At 47.8% G+C, this 25,204-nt stretch overlaps 1 protein-coding gene across 17 annotated transcripts in view; it reads right to left on the minus strand.

Annotated features, from left to right (window-relative positions):
- Positions 1-2,731: 2,731 nt before the first annotated feature.
- CDK12 (cyclin dependent kinase 12) overlaps positions 2,732-25,204 on the minus strand; it is a 79,941-nt gene continuing 57,468 nt past the window's right edge. For 2 of the 17 annotated variants that reach the window (XR_016224146.1, XR_016224150.1), the window contains exons 14-19: positions 23,563-23,980; positions 12,067-12,143; positions 11,184-11,329; positions 7,629-7,718; positions 5,126-6,277; positions 2,732-4,493 (exon numbers count right to left, since the gene is read on the minus strand). Coding sequence is in view for 4 of the 17 variants with exons in the window: in XM_002719339.5 (XP_002719385.3) it covers positions 23,268-23,980 (713 nt within the window). In the remaining 13 variants the exon portion in view is untranslated. Of the gene's footprint in view, positions 4,494-5,125; positions 6,278-7,628; positions 7,719-11,183; positions 11,419-12,066; positions 12,144-20,051; positions 23,981-25,204 lie in introns of those variants that run through there. The other 15 variants (XR_016224154.1, XR_016224158.1, XM_002719338.5 and 12 more) reach the window with 12 other exon arrangements.

Genomic DNA, 25,204 nt, shown 5'->3' on the forward strand with positions numbered 1-25,204 from the left:
TCTCTGCCAGGACCACCCACACCCTCTTCCCAGCAGGCTGAGTCAGTGTAGAAAGGCCTCTTGTCTGGTATCTTGAATTCCAAGCTCTTCTTTGCTACTTCATAGTCTGTGATCTTGGGAAAACTACTTATTGTGAGCCTCAATTTTCCTCATCTATAATGTGGAGAAAATAGTAGTGGTATGCCCAAAGGGTTATGAAGTTTAGTAAGTATGAATATAAAGCATTCAGCAAACCAAATGAAATGAACTATTTCATTCATTACTAGCGAGAAAAAAGTAGTCATAGAACCTTGCTGATGGACAACCTGGTGATGCTAACGAATGTCTGTTTCCCACAAAAATCTGTACATGAACGTTCACAGCAGCTTTATTTGTAATAGCCCCCCCCCCAAAAAAAAAAAAACTGGAATCATGGAATTATGCCTTTTAACAAGTTAACGGTTAAATGAACTTGGTACATCAATATCATGAAGTAAGTGTAAGGAATGAACTATTGATACACACAAAAATTTGGATGGATTTCCAGGAAATTAATGATGTATCCCTAAAAAACTGCACACATGATTCCATTTTTGAAATGACTAAAGTTTTGAAAATGAAGATAGACTAATGGTGCCAAGGATTAAGGGAGGGTGAGGTGGACAGGAGGGAGGTAGGTGTGATTATAGAAGGGCACTACTAGGAACCCTTATGGCACCTTACACTTACTTCGTGGTACCACCCCCAACCTAAGCACAAGAAAACTAGAGGAATCCAGTGTGTTATATCAATGTCAGTAATCTGGTAGTGATATTGTACTCTAGTTTTGCAAAATGCTACCATTCTGTGAAAGTGATCAAATGTAAAAGAGATTCTGTATTATTTCTGACAATTACATGTGAATCTGCAATTATCTTGATTGTTTAAAAGCCTATGACAGAGGCCGGCGCCGCGGCTCACTAGGCTAATCCTCCGCCTAGCGGCGCCGGCACACCGGGTTCTAGTCCCAGTCGGGGCGCCGGATTTTGTCCCGGTTGCCCCTCTTCGAGGCCAGCTCTCTGCTGTGGCCAGGGAGTGCAGTGGAGGATGGCCCAGGTGCTTGGGCTCTGCACCCCATGGGAGACCAGGATAAGTACCTGGCTCCTGCCTTTGGATCAGCGCGGTGTGCCGGCCGCAGCGCGCCGGCCGCGGCGGCCATTGGAGGGTGAACCAACAGCAAAGGAAGACCTTTCTCTCTGTCTCTCTCTCTCTCTCTCTCACTGTCCACTCTGCCTGTCAAAAAAAAAAAAAAAAAACAAAAGCCTATGACAAATTATTAATGTCTCTGCTGGGTCCAAGGGGCTACCCTGGTGTTTCCAAAGTAGAATCCCAAAGAGGTAGATTAATAAATATTATTAATTAGGATATAACAATAAAATGATCATAACCATGGGATAGAGGGTATTGTGTCTTTTGACTTAGTAAATTCCATTTCTTGGAATGTCCTATTAAAAATACTTGAATGTTTGTGTTCTGATATTCACTGTGGTATTATTTATAGAGTAAAAATATCTAAACAATTAAAATAAGGGATGAGTCTTATGAGTCACAGCATGTCTAGGTGATAAAATACTCTATACTTTAAATATACTTTAAAAACTACAGTCAGCACGCTATCTGGCATCACAGTTGCATTGTGGCACAGTGGGTTAAGCTGCTCCTGCAACGCTGGCATCAGTGTGAGTACTGGTTCTAGTCCTGGCTGTTTCACTTTCAATCCGGTTCCCTGCTGATAAGCCTGGGAAGGCGGCAGAGGGTGGCCCGTCTCCCTGGGCCTCTGTATCCACGTGGAGACCTGGATGCAGCCTGGCCTAGCCCTAACCATTGTGGCCATTTGGGGAATGAACCAGCACACAGAAAATTCTCTCTCTCTCTAACTCTGCCTTTCAAATAAATACATAGATCATTTTTTAAAAAATGCCTGGCACTTAGTAGACAACCAACAAATGGAGTTCTGTCTTTTGGGCATCAAAAGAGCTAACACACGTGAATGTATCTGACAAATGGTAAAGTGCGTGCTAGCTGCAAGTTGTTGCTATCCTTTGAACAGCTCTCGCTCAGCTCCACCCTGGATGAAACAGTACTTCCACACAGAATAGCAGCTCAGATGCTACTGACTTGAGAGTTGTGAGAAAGGGGGAACTGGTTTCTTGGGGAGTCTGAACAAAGGCATTGGGACCACTTGCTTCCAGGGGACTACGGCTCCCATGCTACATCATGACGAAAACTCTGGGCCTTCTCCCCGGCATATGCACATTCACACATTTGACCTACAGTTGCAGAAGGATCCTGGGGCCCTGGAAGCAATATCAGTCCTGCTGCCCCCAAAAGTAATAGTGCCATCCACCGCATCAGCCACTGTTGACGGAGCACCTGCTGAGCATCAGGCCCTGTCCCGGGGCTCCACAGGCATCTTTTCCAGAAGTTCTCGCAACCTTAAGAGGTAGTTGTTTATCTGCATTTCACAGACAAGGAAATTGGGACTTCAAATGGTTGAGTGCATTACCCAGGTGACACAGCTGGTAAGTCGCAGAGCTGGCACTGGACCCCAGGGCTGTCTGCCTCCGAAACCTGTGACCTAACGGCATTCAGGACTGGGGAGGGTGCTGCACGGGGAGGCTTGGAGAAGTAACCCTGCTCTCCCAATGCTCAGCAGGCACAGACTTCAACCCAGGGCAGGCAGAAGAAAAATCTGAGGAGAAGTAGACATATATTTTTTAAGATTTTTATTTATTTATTTGAGAGGTAGAATTACAGAAAGTGAGAGGGAGAGGCAGAGAGAGGTCTTCCTTCCGTTGGTTCACAACCCCCCCCCCCCCCCCCCCAGATGGCTGCAACGGCCAGAGCTGCGCCGATCCGAAGCCAGGAGCCAGGAGCTTCTTCCCAGTCTCCCACGTGGGTGCAGGGGCCCAAGCACTTGGGCCATCTTCTACTGCCTTCCCAGGCCACAGCAGAGAGCTGGACTGGAAGAGGCACAGCTGGGACTAGAACCAGTGCCCATATGGGATGCTGGCACCGCAGGCGGAGGATTAACCTAGTGCGCCATGGTGCCGGCCCCCAGTAGACGCATTTTGAAGTCTTTCATCCCAGGGGTCAGTTTTTCCAGGTGTCTAATCTCTGTCCTTTCTGCTACACTCTAAGCCCTTTTCCTCTCTTCTGTTTCCAGCAAGGATGGTGGAGTGATGACAGTGTCCCTCCACAGAAGGTCCTGGGTCAAGACGAGAGAGAGGCTTCTCTTTCCCCATCGTGGAGGCCATGCCTGGGTCTGCCTCATTATGTCAAACCAAGACGTGCATGGCAAAATGGAGCAGGAAAGGCAAGCAGAGAGGAGCGGCCTAACTGGACTAAGACGTCCAGCCTGGAGAAGGGCCTGAGAGTCTCAAGACCTCAGTGCTGGGCTCAGGCCTGGGCTCAGGTGGAGTTTCTTCCTCCAGGCTGAGCGCAGGCTTGTCTGGCATTGACCTGGCTGCGGTGGTCCGGCCTGCATTTCTCAAGCCAGGCCTCTTGCTTGTCTCACTGGGTGCTGTCTCTAGAGCTGCCTCTCTCAGACAGAAAGGAAGAGGCCAGGCCTCTGCCACTCCGAATTCATCCCCTCCATTTCAATATTACCTAAGGTCCAGACAACCTGACCAGGTGCTTAGAGATGTCCAGGGAAGGGAATAATTTTGTGGGAAATATGCTGGGATCTTAAGGCTAGGTCCAAAGATCTTTCCTCTTTTTTCACGTAACAGATAGGAGGGCAACTGGGGCCTGAAACTGGACACACAAAATGGAGGGACAGTGTCACATCTCTCTCCCGCCTCCATAAGTTATTCCACCTGCTGGGGCCCAACATGCCCATTACTCTTTGGCTTCCCTTGGCCCATCTACCCTATGGGCAGGAGAGGGTTAAAGGCATAGTATGGGCAAGCTATAAATTTCCCATCAGTGTAGGGAGAGCAGGATTGTTGGCAAGGAGGGGGTTGGGCTGGGGGGGGGGAGGGGGAGCTGGGAAAAAGCCAGGAGGTTGTCTCTAGGTAACAATAAACACTGCAAGCAAGGAGCAGCTGTTACACTTACTCTCTCTGCATCACAATGCTGAAATAACACTAATAAACCAGTGTGCCCAATGCACAGGCATACACGCAGTAAGGGCCAGGGCCCCATGGTATCACCAGGGCTGCCCTCTGCTTCAGGTCAGGGCCCTTGATGCAGGTGGGCATACCAGTCTTGGCCTGGCTATACTTGCGGGGATGATGAAGACGGATGGGTCCTCCCCACCCCAGCACCATTCGCAGGATCAGGGGGAGTCAGGCTGGAGATCCTGGGGTCAGATCCCATGGAACGAAGCTCAGATGGGAGCTTGGAGAGGAGAGAGAGAATGAGAAGAGTAGGAAACAGACTACTTACCATGTCCTCACAGACTGGAGGGGATGCGGTGGCCGGGAGTGCAGCTGGCTAATAGGAGGTGAAAGAACAGGGCGCAGGGAAAGAGGCTTGGGAAAGAGAAGGACCAGAGAACATGAGGCTTTGAGGATTCTTTTCTCCTGCGGCTGAGCTCCCAACACCTGCCTACACCCCACCTGGTGCACCCAAGCTCCCCTCACAGTGCCACTTTTATACACAGGGCCAAGGTGATGTGTTGGTTTAGTTCAGCACTGAGCTTTATTATGGGTTTTCTGGCAGGGCCCTGGGCTTCTAACACTGCCAGAGAGAGAGTTGGGGGAGTAGGGCTGTCCCATGTCCTTGCACGAAGAGTGGGCTGCGCTGCCTGTTTCCCCCAACCAAAGCTGTCTTTGTATCGCCAGGAGCAGCTATGCAAAGGGCCCCTCACCCTAGCTGGAGAGCAGAGCTGCCAGCACTGGACAGCACAGAAGCAGGCAAATGAGAACTGAGGCTCTGTCCCAGGCACCCTCCTTTGAGCCCGCTGCTCTCTGAGGTTCAAGTATGGGGCCTTTGTGGTCATGCATTTGGACCCACTGACACCCCAGATCCTCAACTGTTCCCCTCGCACAGGCATGAATAGTTCTCCAGGGCCACTTACGGCCTCTTTCTGGGTATGACCTCAAGCACGCAATCCTCTTCTCCCCCTGACTGAGGATGCACGGAGAAGATGCACATCGCTTACCTGGCCTGTGAGGGAGGCAGGAGTCGGCACTTCTGAGATCTGTGGTTCTGCAGCCACTTCCCGGCCTGTACTGATCCTGGTTCAGCCAAGCCAGGTGCCCCTCACTGCTGCTCTCTTGTCCCAGGGGGACAGTACTGACCCCAGGTGCTAATCCTTTCAGGTTCCCATCTTGTAAGTGTCTTTTGGCTTTCTGGGTTGTATGTTTGTTTCGATTTCTAAAAATTTGGTGTCAGCTGGGTACCCAAAAATCTGGGCAACAAACGAGGGCAGGGAAGAGTGGCTGTGTCTGTCTGGAAAGCTCTTCTGGAAGGTGCCCAGGGCACCCAGCTGCCCCAGCACAACGGATGCCCAATGCCCTCTGTGCAGCCAATGGACATAGTAGGGTAGGACTAACTGGCCTCTCTTATTGTCCCCTGGCTGGGGCATTTTTCACTGGCGTGCTCAGCCTGCCCTGCTCTCTTCTCACCCGTTTCCTTCTTTTTCACAGCCAGGGCCTCACCCTGCCCCCAGGATCCTGATGAGACTTCATCCACAGAGCTCAGAGTGAGGAGAAATGGGGGCCAAAAAGGAGCTCCAACAGGGCTGGAGTCCCTTCCCCTGCTGTTTCCAAGAGCCACCTCCACTGCCATGAGTCACTGGGACTTTGGGCTTTGTTAGCTGCCGGTGGCCTGGCCAGTGCCTCCCTTCCATCCAGACAAATATGCACCCAATGGGCTCCAGGGCCCACCATACCCCTACTCTCAGGGCCAGAACCCCATCTTCATCCCTCGGCATCTGCAACACAGACTCAAGGAGATGAGTGAGCCAAGGAGTGCGAGACCCCAGCAGTGCTCTGTGTGGGGCAGAGCAGGGTCAGCAGCCAGGGAGAGTGGCACACTCGAGTGCACAGACTTGTTGTGTGTGAGGGTGGAGCAAGAGAGATGGGGGAAAGGCTGCTGTTTCAGGAATCTCCCCCCTGGCTTCCTCTCTGGTCGGTTTCACCTCCCTGACTGCTGATGGACACCAAGGCACGGCCAGCTCAGGCTGGCCCTTCTCTGCCCTCCTTCTCCTCGATGGCTGTGGGCACTCCAGAGGAAGGACCCGCACAGCAACTGCAAGGTGTCAAGGTGGGAGCTGCAGGCATCCAGGTCTCTCCCCAGGCAGTAGGAAGAACTGAAGGGGAAGGAGAAAGAAGTCCCGTTAATGTGAAAACTAAACCCTCGACCGACCCCAGCTTGTCCCTGTCCTCCAGAATGCAGGCACACAGCCTTTGCCTTCCGCTTACTTTGTCTACCCCTCTTCTTTGCAAAGGCTCAGGGGTTTTCTGGACCCCAGAGCTGGTTCCAGGCTCTGACTCCAGGCTGTAGATCTGGCACCCTTGGCTAAACCTTGGGAGAGTGAGGCATCCCTGGTGGGGGTTAGAGGTAGGGAGGCTCTGGTCCTTAAAGAAACGTGGAATCTAGACCGACTGCTTGAAGGGCCTGTTAGCCCTTCCAGTATGCTCCCAGGACCCTGGCACAGTTCTCCCCCCAGTACTCGAGGGTCCTGGAGGCAGAAAGGCGTCCTGTATGGATTCCTCATGTTCTGTCTTGGGGGGATGCGAGTGGGCTCTTCTCATCCCACCGCAGTAAGAGAAGGAGATGACTCAGAGGGTCTAACGGCAGGGCAGGGTGAGGGTGGGGGCACTTAGGCAGGGGCTAAGCTGGGCTCCTAAAATAGATGATAAAACAATTCTGGGGGCACGGGAAAGCTCCCGGTGCCTGGAGAGTATGACAGATTCTAGCAGCATTGCCGTCTAAGCTCTCCATCCTTGCCCCCACCCCAATTTAGCTATGTGAAGCGCAGAGCGAAGAATGTTGAATTGTTCGAGGGAGGAGGCAGCTGTTCAGAAATGCCACTTCTGGCAACCTGACGGAAGAGTCCCTTTCTCCCTCACTCCTTCCCTCCTTAACCCTGGCGTGCGAACAGCGAGGGAAGCAAGGGGTGGACTGGGGCAGCTGGAAACTTGCCCTTCTCGCTAGGATATCCAGGATCCCTGAGCCGGAAGGGAGCTGACTGGGAGCTCCAGGGGGGATACTGCCGAGCCCATCTTCCGGCCCTTGAATCTGAAGTCTCTGCTCTAGGCTTAGATACAAGACCACTCCTCACTACCCTTCTCCAGTGGCTTATGCTGTGGCGGGGAAACCTGTGATAGGATTTTTAAAAAGCTCAATAGTTAGTCTTGACTGGGGGACTGATTTCTTGGTTAAGGAGTTGGGGTAGCTGGTACATTTCCCTCCCTGTAGATCTTAGAGGACATGGCAAAATTCCATGGCAGTGGGAGGCTGTTTGGAAGCAAGAGAATGGATGAGATGAGGGCAGGAAGAGGCTTTGTGAAGGAAATGTGCCCCAGAATGCTCCACAGGGGCTGCACCTGCCCGACTCCCCTAAGTCGTTTCCAGGATGAAGGGGACAGAGGCGTGAGACAACGGAGAGTAACATCTGCCTACCCTGTTCCCTCAACTCTCCCTCCCACACCACCTACCTTCCCTTTCCCTGTCTTCCTGGGAACTCTCCAGATCAGGACCACACAGGAACTCCGGGGCCGGATTCAACGGGGGCTTGGTCTCCATATCTGTGAAACGAAGGGGTCAGGCAAGATGAGCTCCAGACTCCCTTCTCTGCAACAGTCAGAGTCTATGATTCACACCCAGAGGCACCAGGCCTCGCTGGCACGTCATGTGTATCTGTCACCTCCAGGGCACTTATTTTATGTCAAAAGTCAGAAATCTCTCCGCACCCTGCCCTTCTCCTTCTCACCATGGTCCCTAGCTCTTGTCCTGTTCAAGGTCTGCAAAGCTCTGTCCTCACTGTCCTTGGACAATTTCCCAGCGTTCTGGGGACTGGCCCACCCCACAGCCAGGAGCAAGGAAAGAGCCTCCCCTAACATCCTGCCGCAATTGGGGTTCCAGACCTGAGTCCACCAGTGCAGTTCGACCCCTCTTGGAGGTCTTGGCGGTTGGGGGGAAATCCTGGTACCTTTCCCCAGTGCCTCCCCTCCTCCTCCTCCTCCTCACTGCTTTCCATGCCAGAACGCAAAGTGGCCAGTGATTGATGGGCCCGGGTTCCTGGTAACCGCACCCAGTGGCCCAATCCTCATCCCTTACCCAATCCCTCCCCTGTCCCTATTCAGAGATCAGATTGTCTCATGTTGGTCCCTGAGGTCCCATTAATTAAAAATACATCCAATTAAATGGCAGGTGAAAACGTGCTACTGGAGCTCTACACCCCCCTGCCCCAGCTTGGTCTCTCCACCCCCAACCCCCCTTTTAAGGCTCAGCTGTGCTTTGAGCTGAGAGAGAGAGAGAGAGAGGAAGAAAGAGAGAGAGAAGACACGGGGTGGGAATATGGCGGGGGGGCTACTTGAACCTCTGCCAGGGTAGCATGTGCCAGCCTGGGAGGTGGCACCATGCCCTGGTGTCTAATTTCTGGAGGTGTGAGCAGGTTCAGTCAGCTGGGCTCCCACCTCCACTTCCCTTAAAGGGGCAGAGGGCACTCAGAGAGGGTGTGGCAGGCTGGTCTGCCCTCTTGCTGAGCTTGGTGGGTGAAGGGCAGAAGTGGAAATGGGTAGGGGTCTCGGGAAGGGGTGTGATGGTCAAGGGTTGAGAGTCTGAGGCCTCTGTTCCAGGCCTATCTCTGCTCTTCCCCAAACTGGGAAGCAGATAATGAGGAGCCAGCTGGGACTCAGGTGGCAGGGCATGGCCATGCTCCCAAGCCTGCCTGTGCCTACCCTTGCTCCCAGGAAAGCTGAGTGAAGGAGGGAGGGAGCAGCAGATGGGTCAGACACGATAAAAGATACAGAGACTGATGTCCATGTGGGTACCATGTCCCTCAGACTGTACAGACAAGAGGGCCCGGAGGGTCCTGTCCTGTTTGCCCTCTCTCTAAGCAAAAGGAGCAGCAGCTGTGTGAAGTCACCATGGTCTGGCTGCCTGGAAGGCTGTGGTGAGGGCACCCCCTTGACGGGCACTGATTGCTCTCATTCTCCTCCATCCTGCCGAGGCGTTGCCAGCATTCAGCCAGGTGAGACACTGGACTCCTGCCTTGAAAGGCACTCTGGCCCCAAAACAAGCAAAGCCAATGGCACTGAGAGCTGCTGGGGGGAAAGAAGGGGTGACTAAGGGTGGCACTTGGAATCCAGACAGGAATGGGGGCTTGGCCAACCCAGGGCCCCCGCCTGGCCTCCTTGGCAGCCTCAGCACCTCCTCACTTCACTTTAACGCTAATTGGAGATTTTAATCTGCGCTGCTGCTCTGCTCGGGGTGCTGGGGGGAGCGCCAGCTGTGCAGTAATTCTAGCAGCACCGACTGTTTAATCAAGCTGTCCTCCTGGGGAGGGGCCCTCAGGCATGGGGGTAGAAAGGAGGAGGAGAGCCTCTGTCATCTCCCTTAGTCTGTTCAGCTGGAAGGGCTTCCTGGAGACTGAGGGTCAACCATGGGGCCCGCATCCCTTCAGGGGCCCTGTGGTCACCTGGCATCCCCAGCAGAGCTATTACATGGTCTACAGTGGGCACGGGGTTCACAGGCCAAAGCAGCATCCTGACACCGTTTGGGGTTCAAAGCTCCGGGTTGTCCCGCTGCCACTCAAACCAGGCTGCAAACCTCCACCAGGCTGTCCTGGGTTCTGCCGCCCTGTACTGCGGGTAATGATGGGGACTCTCCCAGCATTCAGTCCCCTGCAGCACTTTCTTACTAACGAAGGCACTTCTTAGAATAATTGTAAGAGACTTGTCCCCTGAAAACCAGATCTTCACCTCAGCCTTTCCTAGGCTGGACAGTTCCTGTTGTGGAGGCAAGGGGACAGTACGAGAGCATGCTGGAGAAGCAGCCAGGCAAGGTGTTTAGTGCCTGGAGCTGGGGGGGTTCCACAAGTTCAGCAGGGAGCACCCTGATATGTCAGACTACTAGGGAAGTGCTGAGAGCCCTAGGCCATTTTAAGGAAAAATAAGTTGTACTGATTATTCTGGCTTCTTGGGCTTCAGTCTGGAGCTCCCTGGGAGTGCTTCTGACCCCTATCTCGGGAAAAGGTGCTCCTCACCCCAACTGTCTGCTAAGAGCCAAGAGTTTTAATTGGTCAGCAGCGCCCCCGTGTGGTAGAAACCAAGACTGCAGCTTCCCAACCTGTGTTGGGTGGGGATGGAGGGTGGGGTGGGCTGCGCTGGGGAGGGGAAGGCTGCTTTGCTCCATCAGACATTCTGGTTGACAGACAGGTGGCCGAGTTATAAATGTGGGTACCGTTAAGGTACCCCATGCATTCTTACTGCTCAACTACTTCCAAGGATGTTTCCTACTCCCTAACACCTGCCCTATCCACCCATCCCACCTGCTCCACATCTAACTCAAGGCAGATGCCTACCACCGGAGGGAGCACCTGACCAGAGCTGGCACTTATTTTGGGCCTGCTGCTTGTGCAGTCTGGATTGCAGTCTTGGGAGAGGCACTGCTAACAGAGGAGGCCTAGGGTCAAGAGGATAAGCTGATGTCACTTCCTCTGCCCAGGAGCCAGGGAGGAGTTCTGCCTGCCACCCAGCCAACTCTCCACAGATCCCACAGGAGAGCTGACATCTGTGCTCAAGATAGGGCACACCTAGTAGCTGATTCTGCCAGCCAGTCTCCCCTGTCTTGGGAGATCTGGGGATGAGCAGGGACAGATTCCAGAGCCCAAGATCCTGGTCCTGGGGAATGGGCACCAGGTAAAATAGCTTTCCCTCAAAATCCAGACAGTGTCCCAGGAGGCCAGGCCGCTGGGCAGAATGCACATTTGGGGCTTCAGACTTCTAGTCCCCAAGAGAAGGGCTGCCTGATCACACCTGTCCACTCCAGTGTTAAATATGCCATGTTTACTAGTCTCTTTTGAACAACAACAACAACAACAACAAAAAAGATGGACATGCGATATCAGGAAGGGCGCTCTCTACAGATAAGATTGAGAGCTGAGTCACCAAGGTCTTTCTCTTGTCAGATATTTAGCAACAGAAATACTTCCAGAGAGAAATATGACCCTGTTTGGAGTTAGAGGGTAGGGGAAGCAGCACACCTACCAGCGGGCAGGAAGGGTGGGAGTGAGCGCTGGGTGCTGCTGCCTGCCCACTGGGCCCTGGGATGGAGGAAGTGGCTGGCAGGCCTCCACCTCTGGCATCTCACAGTGTTGAGCCAGGCAGAATCTCCCTCTGAACCTGGAAGGGAGCTGGAGAAGTGGGTTAGAGGCAGGGGATGGGAAGCACCAACTTACCTTGCCGAAGAAAAAAGGGCTGGACAACAGTGAAGGAGGCAGGGCTGTGTGGATGGATAGGGTGGTGGATCAGTGGGGAAGCTGTCCTAGAGGCGAGGGCCAGAAGTGACTAAGTAACTGACATCAGCATCCCTCGGTAGAGAAATGCCCATTAACAAACAGGAGGGAAACGACGGCTAGTGCCATCAAAGGGGGTTACCCACTCTAGCCAGAGGGAGACCTTGTTCACGGGAAGGTAGGGCACCAGAACATCAAATAAGAAAGCTAAGGAGGGGCTGGCCCTGCAGCGTAACGGGTAAAGCTGCCGCCTGCAGCACCGGCATCCCATATGGGTGCTGCTTCGAGTCCTGGCTGCTCCACTTCTGATACAGCCCCCTGCTATGGCCTGAGAAAGCAGTAGAAGATGGCTCAAGTTCTTGGGCTCCTGCAGCTCCAGCTGTTGGGGTCATATGGGGAGTGAACCAGCAGATGGAAAGCCTCTCTCTAACTCTGCCTTTCAAAAAATAAATAAATCTTAAAAAAAACAACTAAACAAACAAAAACAAAAAGCTAAGGAAATTCCTCTGGGAATCTTCAGGAATGAAACTTTCCTGGGACCAGGGCAGCAGGGTTACCTCTTATTAAAGCAAGCCAGTGGTTTCTGCTTGGCCCTCAGTCCCTACCTGGCTTCCAAGTCTGTGGAAGAGACTGACCTGGCTAGGCTCTGGATGAGAGGCGATTGAAGGACATTGCTGAGTTCCTCAGGGGCCATTCCTGTTGCTGCCACCACCTGTAAAGAAGTATGACAGCTCACATTAGACATGAGACAAGGACCTGGATGCCAAAAAGGTCGTTCTCCAGTTTTTCTCCCAGGGAACATGGTGTTGGCAGGTAACAGTGGTGGTGATGGTTCCCATTCCTCCAATTCCTTCAATCCTCAATCCCCCAGGAGGATTTAAATGCACCTTAAGTATGCTGGAAGAAAGAGTCATGGCCGTTCTAAGATTCCTATCCCCAAGGAACTAGCTCCCAGGCTAGTTCCTACACTTAGAGATACTCAGAATAAGTTAGGAAATTCAACAGAAATAGAAGCTAAGAAACCGAGAATTACAAAGGTTAGTATGTTTAGTCCCAGCAGGTGGCTTAGAGGAAGTCACCTGGCTGCGGATCGAATCATTAGATTTGAGGCTCTCTTGTCAAGAACAGCTTTCCCAAGAAGGGCTCCGCGGGGAGAAAACCGAAGGTGCTGAGTATAAAACAGAAAGGTGCATGGGACAGCAGACTGGACACAATTTGGGCAAGCAGAACTAAGCTGTTCCCTGGGCAGGGGCTACTTTGCCTGGGGACCAACATTCCCCTGTGCTATCAGTTAGGGTGTCACGGACAAAATGGAAAGGACCTGCACTGATCCCTGTCTTTGTCATCAGCAGTGTTCACTTTGCCCTCTGACCCCAACCAGCCGCTCTATCTCTAAGCTGCCCATGGGTGCCTTTCTCCCTTTAGGGTTCTGCTTGCAGCTTAGGACTGTTCCCCTCTGCTTGCCAGTGGCTCATCTTAGGTGCTCAAGGGATAAAGTGTGTGAAGGGGCTGTCATGCATGTGGGAGGGGTTCTCAGAGGGGAAGCGAGTCGGGGGACCAGAGGGAAATGACTTCCAGAACCTGCCATGTCCATCAGCCAACTGAGCACTCACTTTAGGGTTTAGGTCGCTGTGGGGTATCTGCCTCATCAGAGAACATGGAGTAACTCAAAAATAAAAATATCCTGGCTTTGGATAGCACAGCGCGCCAGCCGTAGTGGCCATTTGGGGAGTGAACCAACGGAAGGAAGACCTTTCTCTCTCTCTCTCTCACTGTCTATAACTCTGTCTCTGTCTCTCTCTCTCACTGTCTATAACTCTCTCTCTCTCTGTCTCTCTCACTGTCTAACTCTGCCTGGCAAAAAAAAAAAAAATAAATAAATAAAAATAAAAATAAAAATGGAGAACAGGGGCCTCCCCCCAAACGTGCTGTGATCTCAAGAATATCTCATTTTGCTTTGAGTCCTATCATCCTGTCCCTCATTCAGAGACCCCCTCCTCCCACCTCGATCTTCGAGCAGATGAGAATTTTTCTTTCCCTTTTTCCTTGTCTTCCAATATCGCTGCATTGTAATGAGAAAGAACTGGGCTTGAGATTTCGGGCGGACGCTTCACTGCCCCTGACCTTTTCCTGCTATCCAGCTCCAGAGATGGTGGCAGAATGCTCACTGCGTTTTGGGGTAACTTGAGTGTATTAGGATTTTTGGCCACGGATCCCACTGACTTCCCAATCGACCCGAGCTCCTGTGTCTACATAAAAATTACATTTGTACAATTTGCATGTCACTGAAACATTATTCTTTAAGGTAAAAACACATTAAACATCTATTTTTCCACTAACGATTTTCAAATCCACCTTTCCCCCCTCAATCTCTGTTCCTTGCTCCTCAAAAATCTCACAGTCCTTCCTTGCTTTCCTGAGGCAACTCAGGGCTCTCAGAGCGGGTGACTTTGTGGTTGGGCCCCTATACTCACACAGGCCTCCTGGATCTAGTCCTAGCTGGCTGCCACTAACTTGCTGGGAACTCTGAGTGCGTGAGGCACTCCCCTCTCCTAAGCCTCAGTTTCCTGCTCTGAACTGTGAGGCTGGATTACTGGGACTTCTTTTCTAGCTCTGTACAGGGGAAGGCCCCAGTGTCCTGCCTCAAGGAAGTGAGATATCCCTGCCCTTCAGCCTTCTCCCAGGGACACAGCAGAGAGAAACTCCCCTGAATATGCTCGCCTTTCTCCTGCAGGTTTAACCAAAGGGACAAGCCAGTCCTGGGAAAAGGCCTTCCTGTAAGTGCCATCCCTCTCCTATCAAGAGGAAAAGAAATTAATTCTAACCCTGAATCTTGAAACTCACACAGGAAGGAGTAGGATAAACATGCCCCACCTCCCTCAGATGCAGTCCTCACTTGGCTTTGCCCTCGTGTAAGTGGTGGCAGCTGATTTAACACTACTGTGTGGACAGGAAGAAGACAGCAAGAACATGTATAAATACATCCACAATGTGGACATGAACGTCCAACCATTGCCAGCGCGCTCACTCCTGCTCGCTCCTACTTAGGCCCTTCCGTGCCTGTAAGAAGCCATGGTGGGAGGGGACACAACATCCTGCTCTTCCCCCTCCCCAAAGTCAGAAAGGAAGACAGTGAGACAGGAGCTACTTGGCTTCCTATAAATTGTTTTGTCCTTCCTCACAGCTGCAATCAGAAGCTAAGGGCTCCCGCAGGCCTTGTTCTGATCTGCTGCAGGCGATGGAGGGTTTTTGAAACCGAGAGGACTTGGCTGCGGCCCCGTTTCAGCTGCCGTTGGGGCTGGCTAATGGGCTCATTCGGGAAGACCCCCGCCTGCCGCACTAAAGAGTCCCCCGCCGGTCCCCTCCTCAGTCCCAACCCAATTAATAAATGGGGGCTCCCACTTTATGGCTTTGGGAGCAGGAACCAGAGATACAAATGACCCCTAGGGAGGGACAGAAAAAGGCCTTCCAAGAATCAAGCCGGAGAATTGTGCATCCACAGGCACATGTTGCCACAGGCTAGTCATACCCCATTTTCAAAGCATTAAAGGGGAAGAAACTGGCAAAACAACAACAACAACAAAACTATTTCCTTCCCAGATTCAGAGTGGGACAGGATTCCTGAAGTCTGTGGGCACAACCCAGCAACAGACTCTGCCCTGCCTGGTTCTCCATCCTGAAAAGGCCAGGGTGCGGGCTACCATCTGGACACACAGCGCACATTCCACTGTTGCCCCGGGGTGGGCCCCCTCGTAGGCTCTGCTGTGCTGAACATAGACATATCCCATCAACTGGCTAATGAAACAAACACTTCTCCCTTAGAAACAAAGCAGCTACCTCGCACCAAGCTTTCATCACCACCAACAGCAAATACGTCTTCTGTAGGCCATCTTTTATCCTTCCCCACACATCCAAGCCACCAGCAAGCCCATTTTCTCTCATGGGCCCACTTCCTTTCTCCTGATCCCCCTCGTCCTACTCTTCCACTGCGTGTCTGACAAGAACAGTAAGATTCTAGTGAGTTTCTCTCCTTCTGTGACCCAGTACAGCTAACAACGTCCTCAGTATCATCACATCTTACGTTCTGCTCTACTGCATTCCGATTCCTCATTCAGGCCCATAGGACTGCTCCTCCAACTTTATTTCCTCCTATTCCTTTCCTGTGCCATCCTTGTTGGTCAATTCACAGCTCTCTGCACAAACACCCAAGTCTTCTTCCATGAGTCCCCTCTCTCTGTTCACTTTCCTCTCTCCTGTACCACATCCTCTATCTTCACTTTCACAGAACTGTTTCTGATCAACTCCACTTTTTTTTCTGATTATTCCTTTACTTTGGCTTCCTCTTCTTAGGGCATGGTTTGATTTTATAAGCTGCATCAATATGCTGACTTCTAGATACCAATTCCCCACTCCCCCCCACCAAGTGTGACCCATCTCACTCATAAGAAGCTTCCTCACGGTGGGATCCTCCCCAAGTTCTCTTCCCCAGAGGCTGTCCTGCACTCAGACTCATGGCTCTGCTAATGATATTACTGCTCCCCAACGAAGCCGCTCTCTTGGGATATTTTACCAAACAACTGCAAGGAGCACAATCTTACTCTCAACTGTTCATTTTCAGGCTGCCACCTGCCCTGAACTTGGCCCCAAGTCTTTGCAAAGTTTTACAAATTCAGTCATATGAGGTCAAAGTGTTACAAAACAAAAACAAGCATAATAACCAGAGGGATTTGTTTATCCTCTGGATTCTAGTATATGATCACTATTTACTTTTGAAGATACTTTAAGATGAATAGCCCCATTTGTTCCCTATTTTTAAGATTAATCCTACATTCTCAGGTCATGACCTGATTTTATAGAATGAAAATCAATCTCAGAGCCAACAGTGAGCTTGTTCCCTACCAGCCATGCCTCAAATTATCATTTTAGAAGGTTTTTAAGAATGGAGAAGTTATTCCTCTCTTTAATCTGTTTGGTGAGCACTTTCTTAGGCTAACCTCATTCTCTGCCACTGACTCCTTACTTTCTCTAGTTCAGCCCTGAGTGGCTGGAGAGCAAAGTGGCCCACCACTCATCTTCATCTCCTACATATTGCTCAGAATAATAAAAGGGATTTGCTTTTTATCCTTTCCAATCCTTAGTATCAATGTGCATAAGCATCAAGATAATAAAAGCAAAACACAGTGAGTGCCTGACACATAGTAGGTACCTAACATTAATTCCCTTTTCTCTTCCTCCCAACATACTAAAGATTTCTCAGCCTTTCCAGGCTTGCTTTTTATTGGCGAGAGATGGTACTGAACTGAACAAATTAATGTCCTTTTGTTCTAACATTCTGTGACACTAATTCCCATATTCTGGTTTGGTGTTTTTTCTATGCATTTTCCTCACTTGGAACTAAAAGAGGGCTAATGGGTAATACTAGTTCCCAGATTGGCCTAAAATACAAAAAACCACCTGCAGGAAAGTTTTAAGACCAGAAAAATACAAATAACTTTTTATCATGATGTATCCTTGTCATTTACTCCTTACTCTCGTACTAAGTGGATGTCCCCACATAAATTATTTAATATTTTGCTTATATTCTCCAGCTTCCTTAGAGAAAATGCCTTCACAATATCCTGCAGCCTAAGGGGTCTAGGCCCATAGTACAATGCTAAGGGGAATGCCCTGTAATCAAGAAGACGTCTTCACTCACACTAGGGGTCCAGTGGGGTCTGAAACAACCAGTGGTCCTCTATGGTGACTGCCCTTGAATGTCACTAGCCCAATCGTGCAGTTCTTCCTTCCGTTTCCCACATCCACGTCATCTTCACCAGCACTTATACCCTGCGTCTTTCCCTGCAGCACAGCTACCAGATTGTTCCACTTCTTTCTTACCCCTATGTCCACCTTTCTTGGATGGAGTCCTTTTTCATGAGAACTCCGGTCCCCTAACAGAAATTTCAAATAATAGTAAAAGGCCAAACCTCTAAGTTCCTGAATTCCTAAAAGGGGCCAGGCTCCTAAGCTTTCTGTCTTTGGATTCAGCCTGTTTTCTCCAGGGCTGGAAGCATTCACAACTGCATTAGCCTTGGTGAGGAAGTGGTCTGTCCACAAGCTGATCCTCATGCAGTGTCCCTCTCTGGGCTGTATTGTAGTTCTGAGACACAGGACAAAGGATTCCCTCCTAAACAGCCCAGCAGACAAGACTCTCAGAGAAGACACCCCTCCAAGACCAAGGCGTTGTTCTGTGTTTAGCTCTATCTCCTTACATGGTGACCTTTTAAAAGGTTTCTTTACACTGCCTACTTTAGGGGTAGCCTGGCTCAGATAAAACGTCCTTCACTCCTTTGGAGCTATCAACACTACCTTAAGTTGACAACCACGCATAGCAAGACATCCAACAGTCCATCTACTTCCAGGTCCCAGGGAACCTGTTTTTAAGTGAATTTACTCTATGGCTATATATTATTCCAGAGAAGTTTGTTGTAGTTGAGGGCTATTTACCTGTGAAAACTTGACTAAAAACTATCCATCGAGGGGGTATTAAAGATTAACTCCACATGAGCCACTTTCTCTCAGACTTGGACTAGTAAAGTTTTGAAATAAGAGATATAATAAGAACAATCCAGTGGTCAAAGCCTCTTGGCCCCTCGGTGACCAATCACCAGGGCAGCAAAGCAGCCCTATCTGCTTCCTCTTGGACAGCAGAACCTTCTTCTCATCAAGCTTCATTTCCAGATACCGTCCGTAACTAGCCTAGCAATGGATCACAGCAAGTCTCAGGATATGGGAGCAGAGGTGAAGGCTGAAAGGGGAGGCAGAAGACAGAAAAAGAGTCTCTTGAATCCCACATGAGTTAACTGTCCCTTTCACAGCTGTTGGCAAGAAAGGATGGTTATCTTGCTTTCTCCTTCACCTCCCACTCTAAGTTGAGGATCTGGATGGATATGTGCCCTCAGAATTGACTCGAATGATCTTTTAAAACTAGGAAACAGCATTACATACCCAGCAGAGTGAACCTATTGATTTGATTGGTGGCCTAAATCACTCTAACTGGGTGGTGAGAGATGAAAAGCAGGTGGACAGTGATGGAGAGTCTGCTACAAATAGTAAGGGGAGGCGGGGCATCACCAGTCCTCCCTTCAGGTGTTGTGCTCCCCCAGTCTCCAACCTTGGCTTGGAGTAACCTCACACTTATCCAGAGTATTCCCAAGACTACAGAAACACCATGTGTCTACAGAGGAGGAATGCCATACTTGGACAATAAAATTAACCAGAGTCCAGGAACGCTCACCTTGCCTCTCGGACAACCAGAGGACAGCAGAACTGCCTCTCCCATGGAACAGTTGAGTATTTCCTCACTTGAGGAACTCCCCATTCCCATTCCATGCAGCCCTTCAGAATGACTAAGTTGTGAAGAGACACGACTCAATAGCTTAAAAAAAATCAAGCTATGGAGCCATCTTTAATCATAAAAATCCCAGTTTAGCACCAAGAGCATTAACTGGTAACTTCCACGAGGCATTAACCTACCATAAAATTAAGGATGCCTGTCTGGGAGAAAACAGTGCCTAAGAAGTTTAGGTACTTGAACAGCAGTTTCTAGTCAGAAATGGCTTTGGGTGTGACAAAAAGTCTAGGTTACTAGGTTCTTGGTCTTTAGGCTCAGAATTGAAGACAGCAAGTGCGAATTAGTGAGAACCATATTCTCTAGTAAGTTGAAGTTCATACTCTATAGAACAATCCAACTCTCCTTCTGGGTAAGATGTGACAGCCGACAGGCAATGGAACACCATACAAACTTTGAGGATTCAAAAACAGGCTGACATGGCCCTTATCACCACCAGCTTTTGAATCAACTTCCTCCTAATTTCCCTAGTTCTGGAGTACTCCTTAACCTTGTTATGACTCAGTTACCCCACTTACAGCTTCCAGATACGCCTATCTCCCCTCTTCCTTTCTCCTGATGGATTTTATTTGCCCTCTAACTACTTTGAACACGCAGCATTGCCACACATACTGCATGGGAACGTTTATACTGTGTTCTAAGCCATGTAAGGGAAGGGAAAACAATTATCTCCTCATATGGAGCTGGGATCAATCTTGGAAAAAATAAGAATTTTAACTTTAAACAACGTTGATTTATTTCCAGGGTTGGCAATGCATCAGGAAATCTCCATCAACCTAAGTATACTCATCCCCAGGCTGACCCTGTTCTAGAACATGGGAACTGGGTGGGGAATCGGGTTTAAGAGACTATCCTTTGGGTCTAAACAGTCTTTTAACGACTTCCCCTGAAGACAGCTGAGCTCAAACCCACTTACCTCTCCTGTCAGGAGGAGTCAGGGTACATGATGCTCAACTCTCAGTGGCTTTGTGCCACCATTATTTGTGTAACTGTTTTCTACTTTTAAAAGAAATTGCATTTTACAGTTTCTTTCATTTAAAAATTCACTAGTTCCTAGTCTTTTCAAGTACCTCTTCAAACCCTGAAAACTTAGTTTTTGCAGTTTATGAGATTATAGCAATTTTGAGATGGAGAACCCCTAAGAAAGAGTGGAGGAAAATGCCCTTTATACATGATCAGATATGCTCAGAAAGTACAGATTAAGAAGGAAATGCAATGGAGCAAAAGTGGTATAGTAGCAGGAAATATTTAATTTTCCAATCTCCACTTTCCATTTTTATAAACTGAAAGAAAAAAATTTAATATATTACAAAATATCTGTACATAGACAAAGTACACCCGATGGGGGGCAAAAACAAGAGAGAGAAAGGAATACAGTGTCAGGAACCTAAGTCAGGGAAAATGAGGTGGCAACTGACACTTTTCTGATGCAGCATTCTCTCTCAAAACCTGCTGGTAACCATTGTAGCACTGTAACTATATATGCATATTATATACATACACACATACAAGTGGCTGGGTGATGTCTATGGCATAAGCTAACAGAAGTCCTACTTACAAATTTGTGCTAACTGCCCTGCTTTAAACATATAGATCTGATGTCATTTTCAAATCCTTATTGTTTCTATGGACAGCTGAAGAAAAAAAAATAAAAACAACTGGGTCAAGCAAATTTGTTTCAAAACCACAAAAATGATCATGGTCAAACCAGTTTTGCCTCTTATTCGTGAACAGAATTAGATTTCTCATCTGTTCAAAATAATGTATTTAATAGCCTTGATATCTTCCAAGGTACAATTAAAATAAAACCAAAACCACTTTTGAATGGAATTAATTCGGTTTGTAATTTTCAGAGAGCCAAGATGAAATTCTGCCAAACCTTTACTTCCATCACATTTATAGATAACATGGCTGAAAAGTGACCAAATACCTTTTCTTCCTCCACAGAGATTCCAGGATATTAAAGGAGTTTCTCTTTTTCTCTGGTTTTAGAAATAGTCAAATTACCAAACTTGCTTTTTTTTTTTCCTTTTTCCTTTTAAAAGTTAAGACTCCCCAAATGGGGGTGGGGTGAGATGGAATCATGTATACACATACACACACTCACACATACATCCATCCCTAGCAGGGATGGGAGAATGGAGGCTTAAGTATATTATTTAGAATATTTGGCATAATTAAAAATTAGGGGTAGAAAAGGGAGGGGGAAAATTATTGATGATTGTTGACAACCAAAATACAATGAAAACATATAAAATTTTATTCATATCTGGTGGGAAACCAATTTTTTTCACTGAACAGATACTTTTGAAAGTATCTGAGGCTCAGGCTCTTTAATCAAAAACAGGGGACTGGGGCCCAAGCCCTCTAATTGAAATATTCTAAAATATAAAGGCCCACATCTGAAGACTATTCAGAAGTCGACAGAAGATTCAGATGAACTTTATTGTAATTAACCAATAGCATTTCAGTGTGCCTGGCAAATCTAACTGGACATACTTGCATAAAAAGTCACCAACGCCAAAATGGCTAGGTTCTCTTTCTAATCGATGTTTGGCCCCGAGGGCAAGGGCAGACCAAAAACCAAATAATAATAAAGAAATACACACACCAGTAACTACCTATTACGATTCACGGGAAAAGTCTTCATGTAAGTATCTGAAGTGGGTTCTTCTTTTCTTTATAAAGTTTTCTTTTGTTAATTGATGCACCTTTCTCTTATACGCAGATTTTATTTAATATAAGAACTTGGCATTGCAACACAAACCTTTACTTAGGTTTTGGAAACTATCCTCCAAGATGCTGAAGTATGTTTTTGCCTTTTCTTTGTAAGAGAGCTAACCTAAGCTTCATGCAATAAGTCTGTGCAGACAGATTGTATGACATGTCACATTCTGTATGCTGGTACTCACGAAGAAATGGAAGACAGAACGAGAAGCCTCCCAAATTATTCAACCCTGAGAGTCGTTCTCTTTTCCATTTCCTGTTTATAATAAGGCCAAGTTCTTGCCAGGAAGTCATACTTTAACCCCCTTTACCACCAGAACCAAAACCAAATCTCTCCAGTGAAAAATCTCTAAAAGAATTGGCAGGATATACATGGCTGGGATGTGTATATGTCAATACTGTTCTTTCTCTCAATAAGCTGTTTTAAAACTATCTCTTATAAAAGGTATCTTCAGAAAAATACCCACCCTAAACTAGGTTACATTTCCACATATTTTCAGGATGTATTTTTTTTCTTTGACAATATCACAATGCTTGGTTTGAAAGGTTTTTTTTTTTTTTTTTTTTGGACATAAAAATATATGTGTAAACAATATACTAACTGCTCTTATTAGCCCTCTACGTTGGAGGCTTCATCTCTAACCACAGCTCAACAGCAAAGTCCTAGGCTGTCCACATTTACAATCAACTTCCCCATCAGAACATGGTTTTTAAAAAACATTTTACAAAGAACAATGTAGGAGTTTGAATTTCCTTTCCTTTATTTAAAAAAAAAAAAGAATTATTCCAGGTTCTTTGGCATCTTAATGATTTTTTTCCAAACAAATTACTCAAAATGGGAGGGAATGGAGGAGAGGCAGAAAGAGAAACAAAGATGGAGAGGAAAAGGGGGAGGGGAGAGAGGGAGGATGGGAGAGGGTAGGAGGAGAGTAAGAGGGAAGGAGAGAATATATAAATATAAATAAAAAACAGAAATAGATAGAGTAAGTCTACCTACTTGCCCAAGAATGCCACCTTCTACAACCTGGTTTATGTGCAGGGAGAGGGGCACATCTTTTTTTCAAAGTGGAGGGAACTATAAGAATGAGTAATTTATTTGGAAAAAAGATGTGTTCAAGATGCTCAATGGGGAAAAATGTGTTCACTTAAAAGCAAAAATGTGAAATGGTGGAGAGGAAGAAAACATTTATTTCAATCAGCCAGGCCACTCTGTTTTCCTTTTAACAAAAGCCTATGAGCAGCTCAAATTTTGTGAACACTATTCTCTTCAAAAGAAAATAACCCCGAAACCCAAAAACAACCCAATCTACAATTTAAAAGAAACCACCAAAAGAGAAAAAAGTCCCAAAACTTTAAAAACCAAATGGATCCTCTCCTGAGCCATCTCAAAACTGAAACTGTTCTCTCTTCTGCTCAAGAAGTGCAGTCAATAGCTAATAAAACATTTGCTTTTTAATTTAATGACTCTTTTTCACATTCTCTACTGTATCTACTAGGTAGAGCTGAAATTCTGGCTGTCACCCATCCAGGAGGAACTGGTGCCAACATCCTTATAGGTCACTTGCTTCTAGCAAGTGAGCAAGAAATACACTGGACAGCTTCGCACTAGCCAAATGCAGATGACTACCTCCCTCTGGCAAATGATTTCATTAAAGGTTTTGAGGACTGGATGGAAGGATGAATAGGGAAAGAATATTTCAGGACACTGAAGTCTCTGGGTTAGTAAGGAACTCCTCTCCCTCTTCCCCCTCTTGGAGGAACTCTTGTAGGCCCCCGATAGAGTTTTCCATAAGCAGAAGACTGAGCTGGGGCCACCCAGGGAAGGCCTGCTCCTGAGCTGCTGGCCACAGTGGTTCCTGGCCCCAGCTCCCCATAGTTTTGTAATTTGGTCTCTGCATGTACGACAGAGTTGCTGCTTCCCTCAGCCTTCAGGAATGGTTGCCCGACCACTGAGTGTAATGCTAAGGGGACCCTGGCAAAACGAAGGTCCTGGTCACCTGGGAACTGCACTGACCCTGTGCCCTGGTAACTGCTGGACTCCCCAAGGTGGCTCACAGAGCCTGAGAAGGTCCTGTTCTTCACCAGGGTCTGGACCAAGGATTCTGTCAAGGCTGGACCAGAGTTGCGTTCATCAGTGTCAGTGGCACTGAACCCTGTTTCAGGCCCATCAGTGTTTCCATAAGTCCTGTTTGGATGGGGCCGGTTGGAGTACTCCATTGGTCTCAAGGCCTGGTGCTCATGTGGCAGGTGGCCAGGAGGCTCTGCTTCAGGTTGGGATAAAAGTTGCAGCAAGGCGGCTGTCACGGCTGGGTTCAACTCCTGGGGGGCGCTGGAAAGATCGCCTTCAACCAGAGGGGGTGGAGGTGGCGGCGGTGGAGGTCCGGGGGGCTCAGGGGGCCTCTTCTCTGGTGGAAGAATGTGAGGAGGACATGCTGTGGAAGGGTTACTTCTTTTAAACACCATCATAAAAATCATGTGATTATAAACACAAACACACAGATAACACACTCACAGACACACACACACACATACACACACACACACTGCCCAACATAAACAAATATCAATACAAGTAACTGGATATATAAAGAATAAAATTTTGGGATCAAGAAATTGCAATTTATAAATAAAATAAAGTGAATAAAAGTAAAACAGTTGTATTCTGGATCTAACAGCTGGTATAATAAGATCATATATTTCAAGTGATTGTCCTGATTTTTGACTGAGATCTCGTCCATTTCCTTCCTTAAAAAACTGTTCTAATATATAGGCTGTTGGCAGCCTCCTGATCCCTTTTTGCTGTTAAAGACATTAATGAAAATAAAACAGAAAAAAAAATGAGAGGGAACAATATACATGCTGTGGTCATATTTCTAGCACATAATCTTGCTGTACAACGGAGACCTTGCATGGACTTGGCTAATACATTTTACAGAATGTTTGATGATGTAAGGTTAACCTGAAATAGAACTTGAAGAATACACAGAAGAGAATAAAAACTTTTCATTATCATTATGTATAAAAATATACTTGCTTCTCCAAATTTCAGTCATCTCTCACCATAATCATGTTCTCAAGAAAGGAATATTAACCATCACACTGTCATTCAGCTTCCTGTGTTAGAGTAATTATAAAGACTGAAGTCATCTTCTATCACAGTTTTTTATTTTGTTTTCCTACCTCCTGGATTTTTTCCATGCTATGGAAAAATATCACGATAGCGAGGTATCATGCAGAACGGGTTGTTGATAAATACCTGTTTGTCTTGGAGAGAGTTTAAGAACTCAGTATTTAGAAATGTATTGAACTAATACTATATTCTATCTTTATGAAGACCTTTGTCTTTCTTCATTGACTTCCCCAGACATTTTCTTCCCACTGCTGTCTAAATGTGCTGAAGCACAGCAATCACTGTCTGATAATGAACTCCTGCCAAGGCAGAAGAGGAAAGACATAAGATGGCTGAGCTGGAGGACACACAAAACAAGAGTATAGTCTGAACAGTGCCTTTAGAGAATTGGGATGACTCTGCTGAGATATCTTCCAAGTGGCCAATTTTTCTTTTCTCAATGGAAGATTATTTTAAAATATCTATACAGTCATTCTTTCATTATTTGAGCTAGTGATGTGAAGTCATTAATCAGACAAACCAAAAA

This window comes from Oryctolagus cuniculus, chromosome 17 (assembly GCF_051225735.1).
Source record: "Oryctolagus cuniculus isolate XC-2025 breed Fujian yellow rabbit chromosome 17, ASM5122573v1, whole genome shotgun sequence".
NCBI classification, from domain to species: Eukaryota; Metazoa; Chordata; class Mammalia; order Lagomorpha; family Leporidae; genus Oryctolagus; species Oryctolagus cuniculus.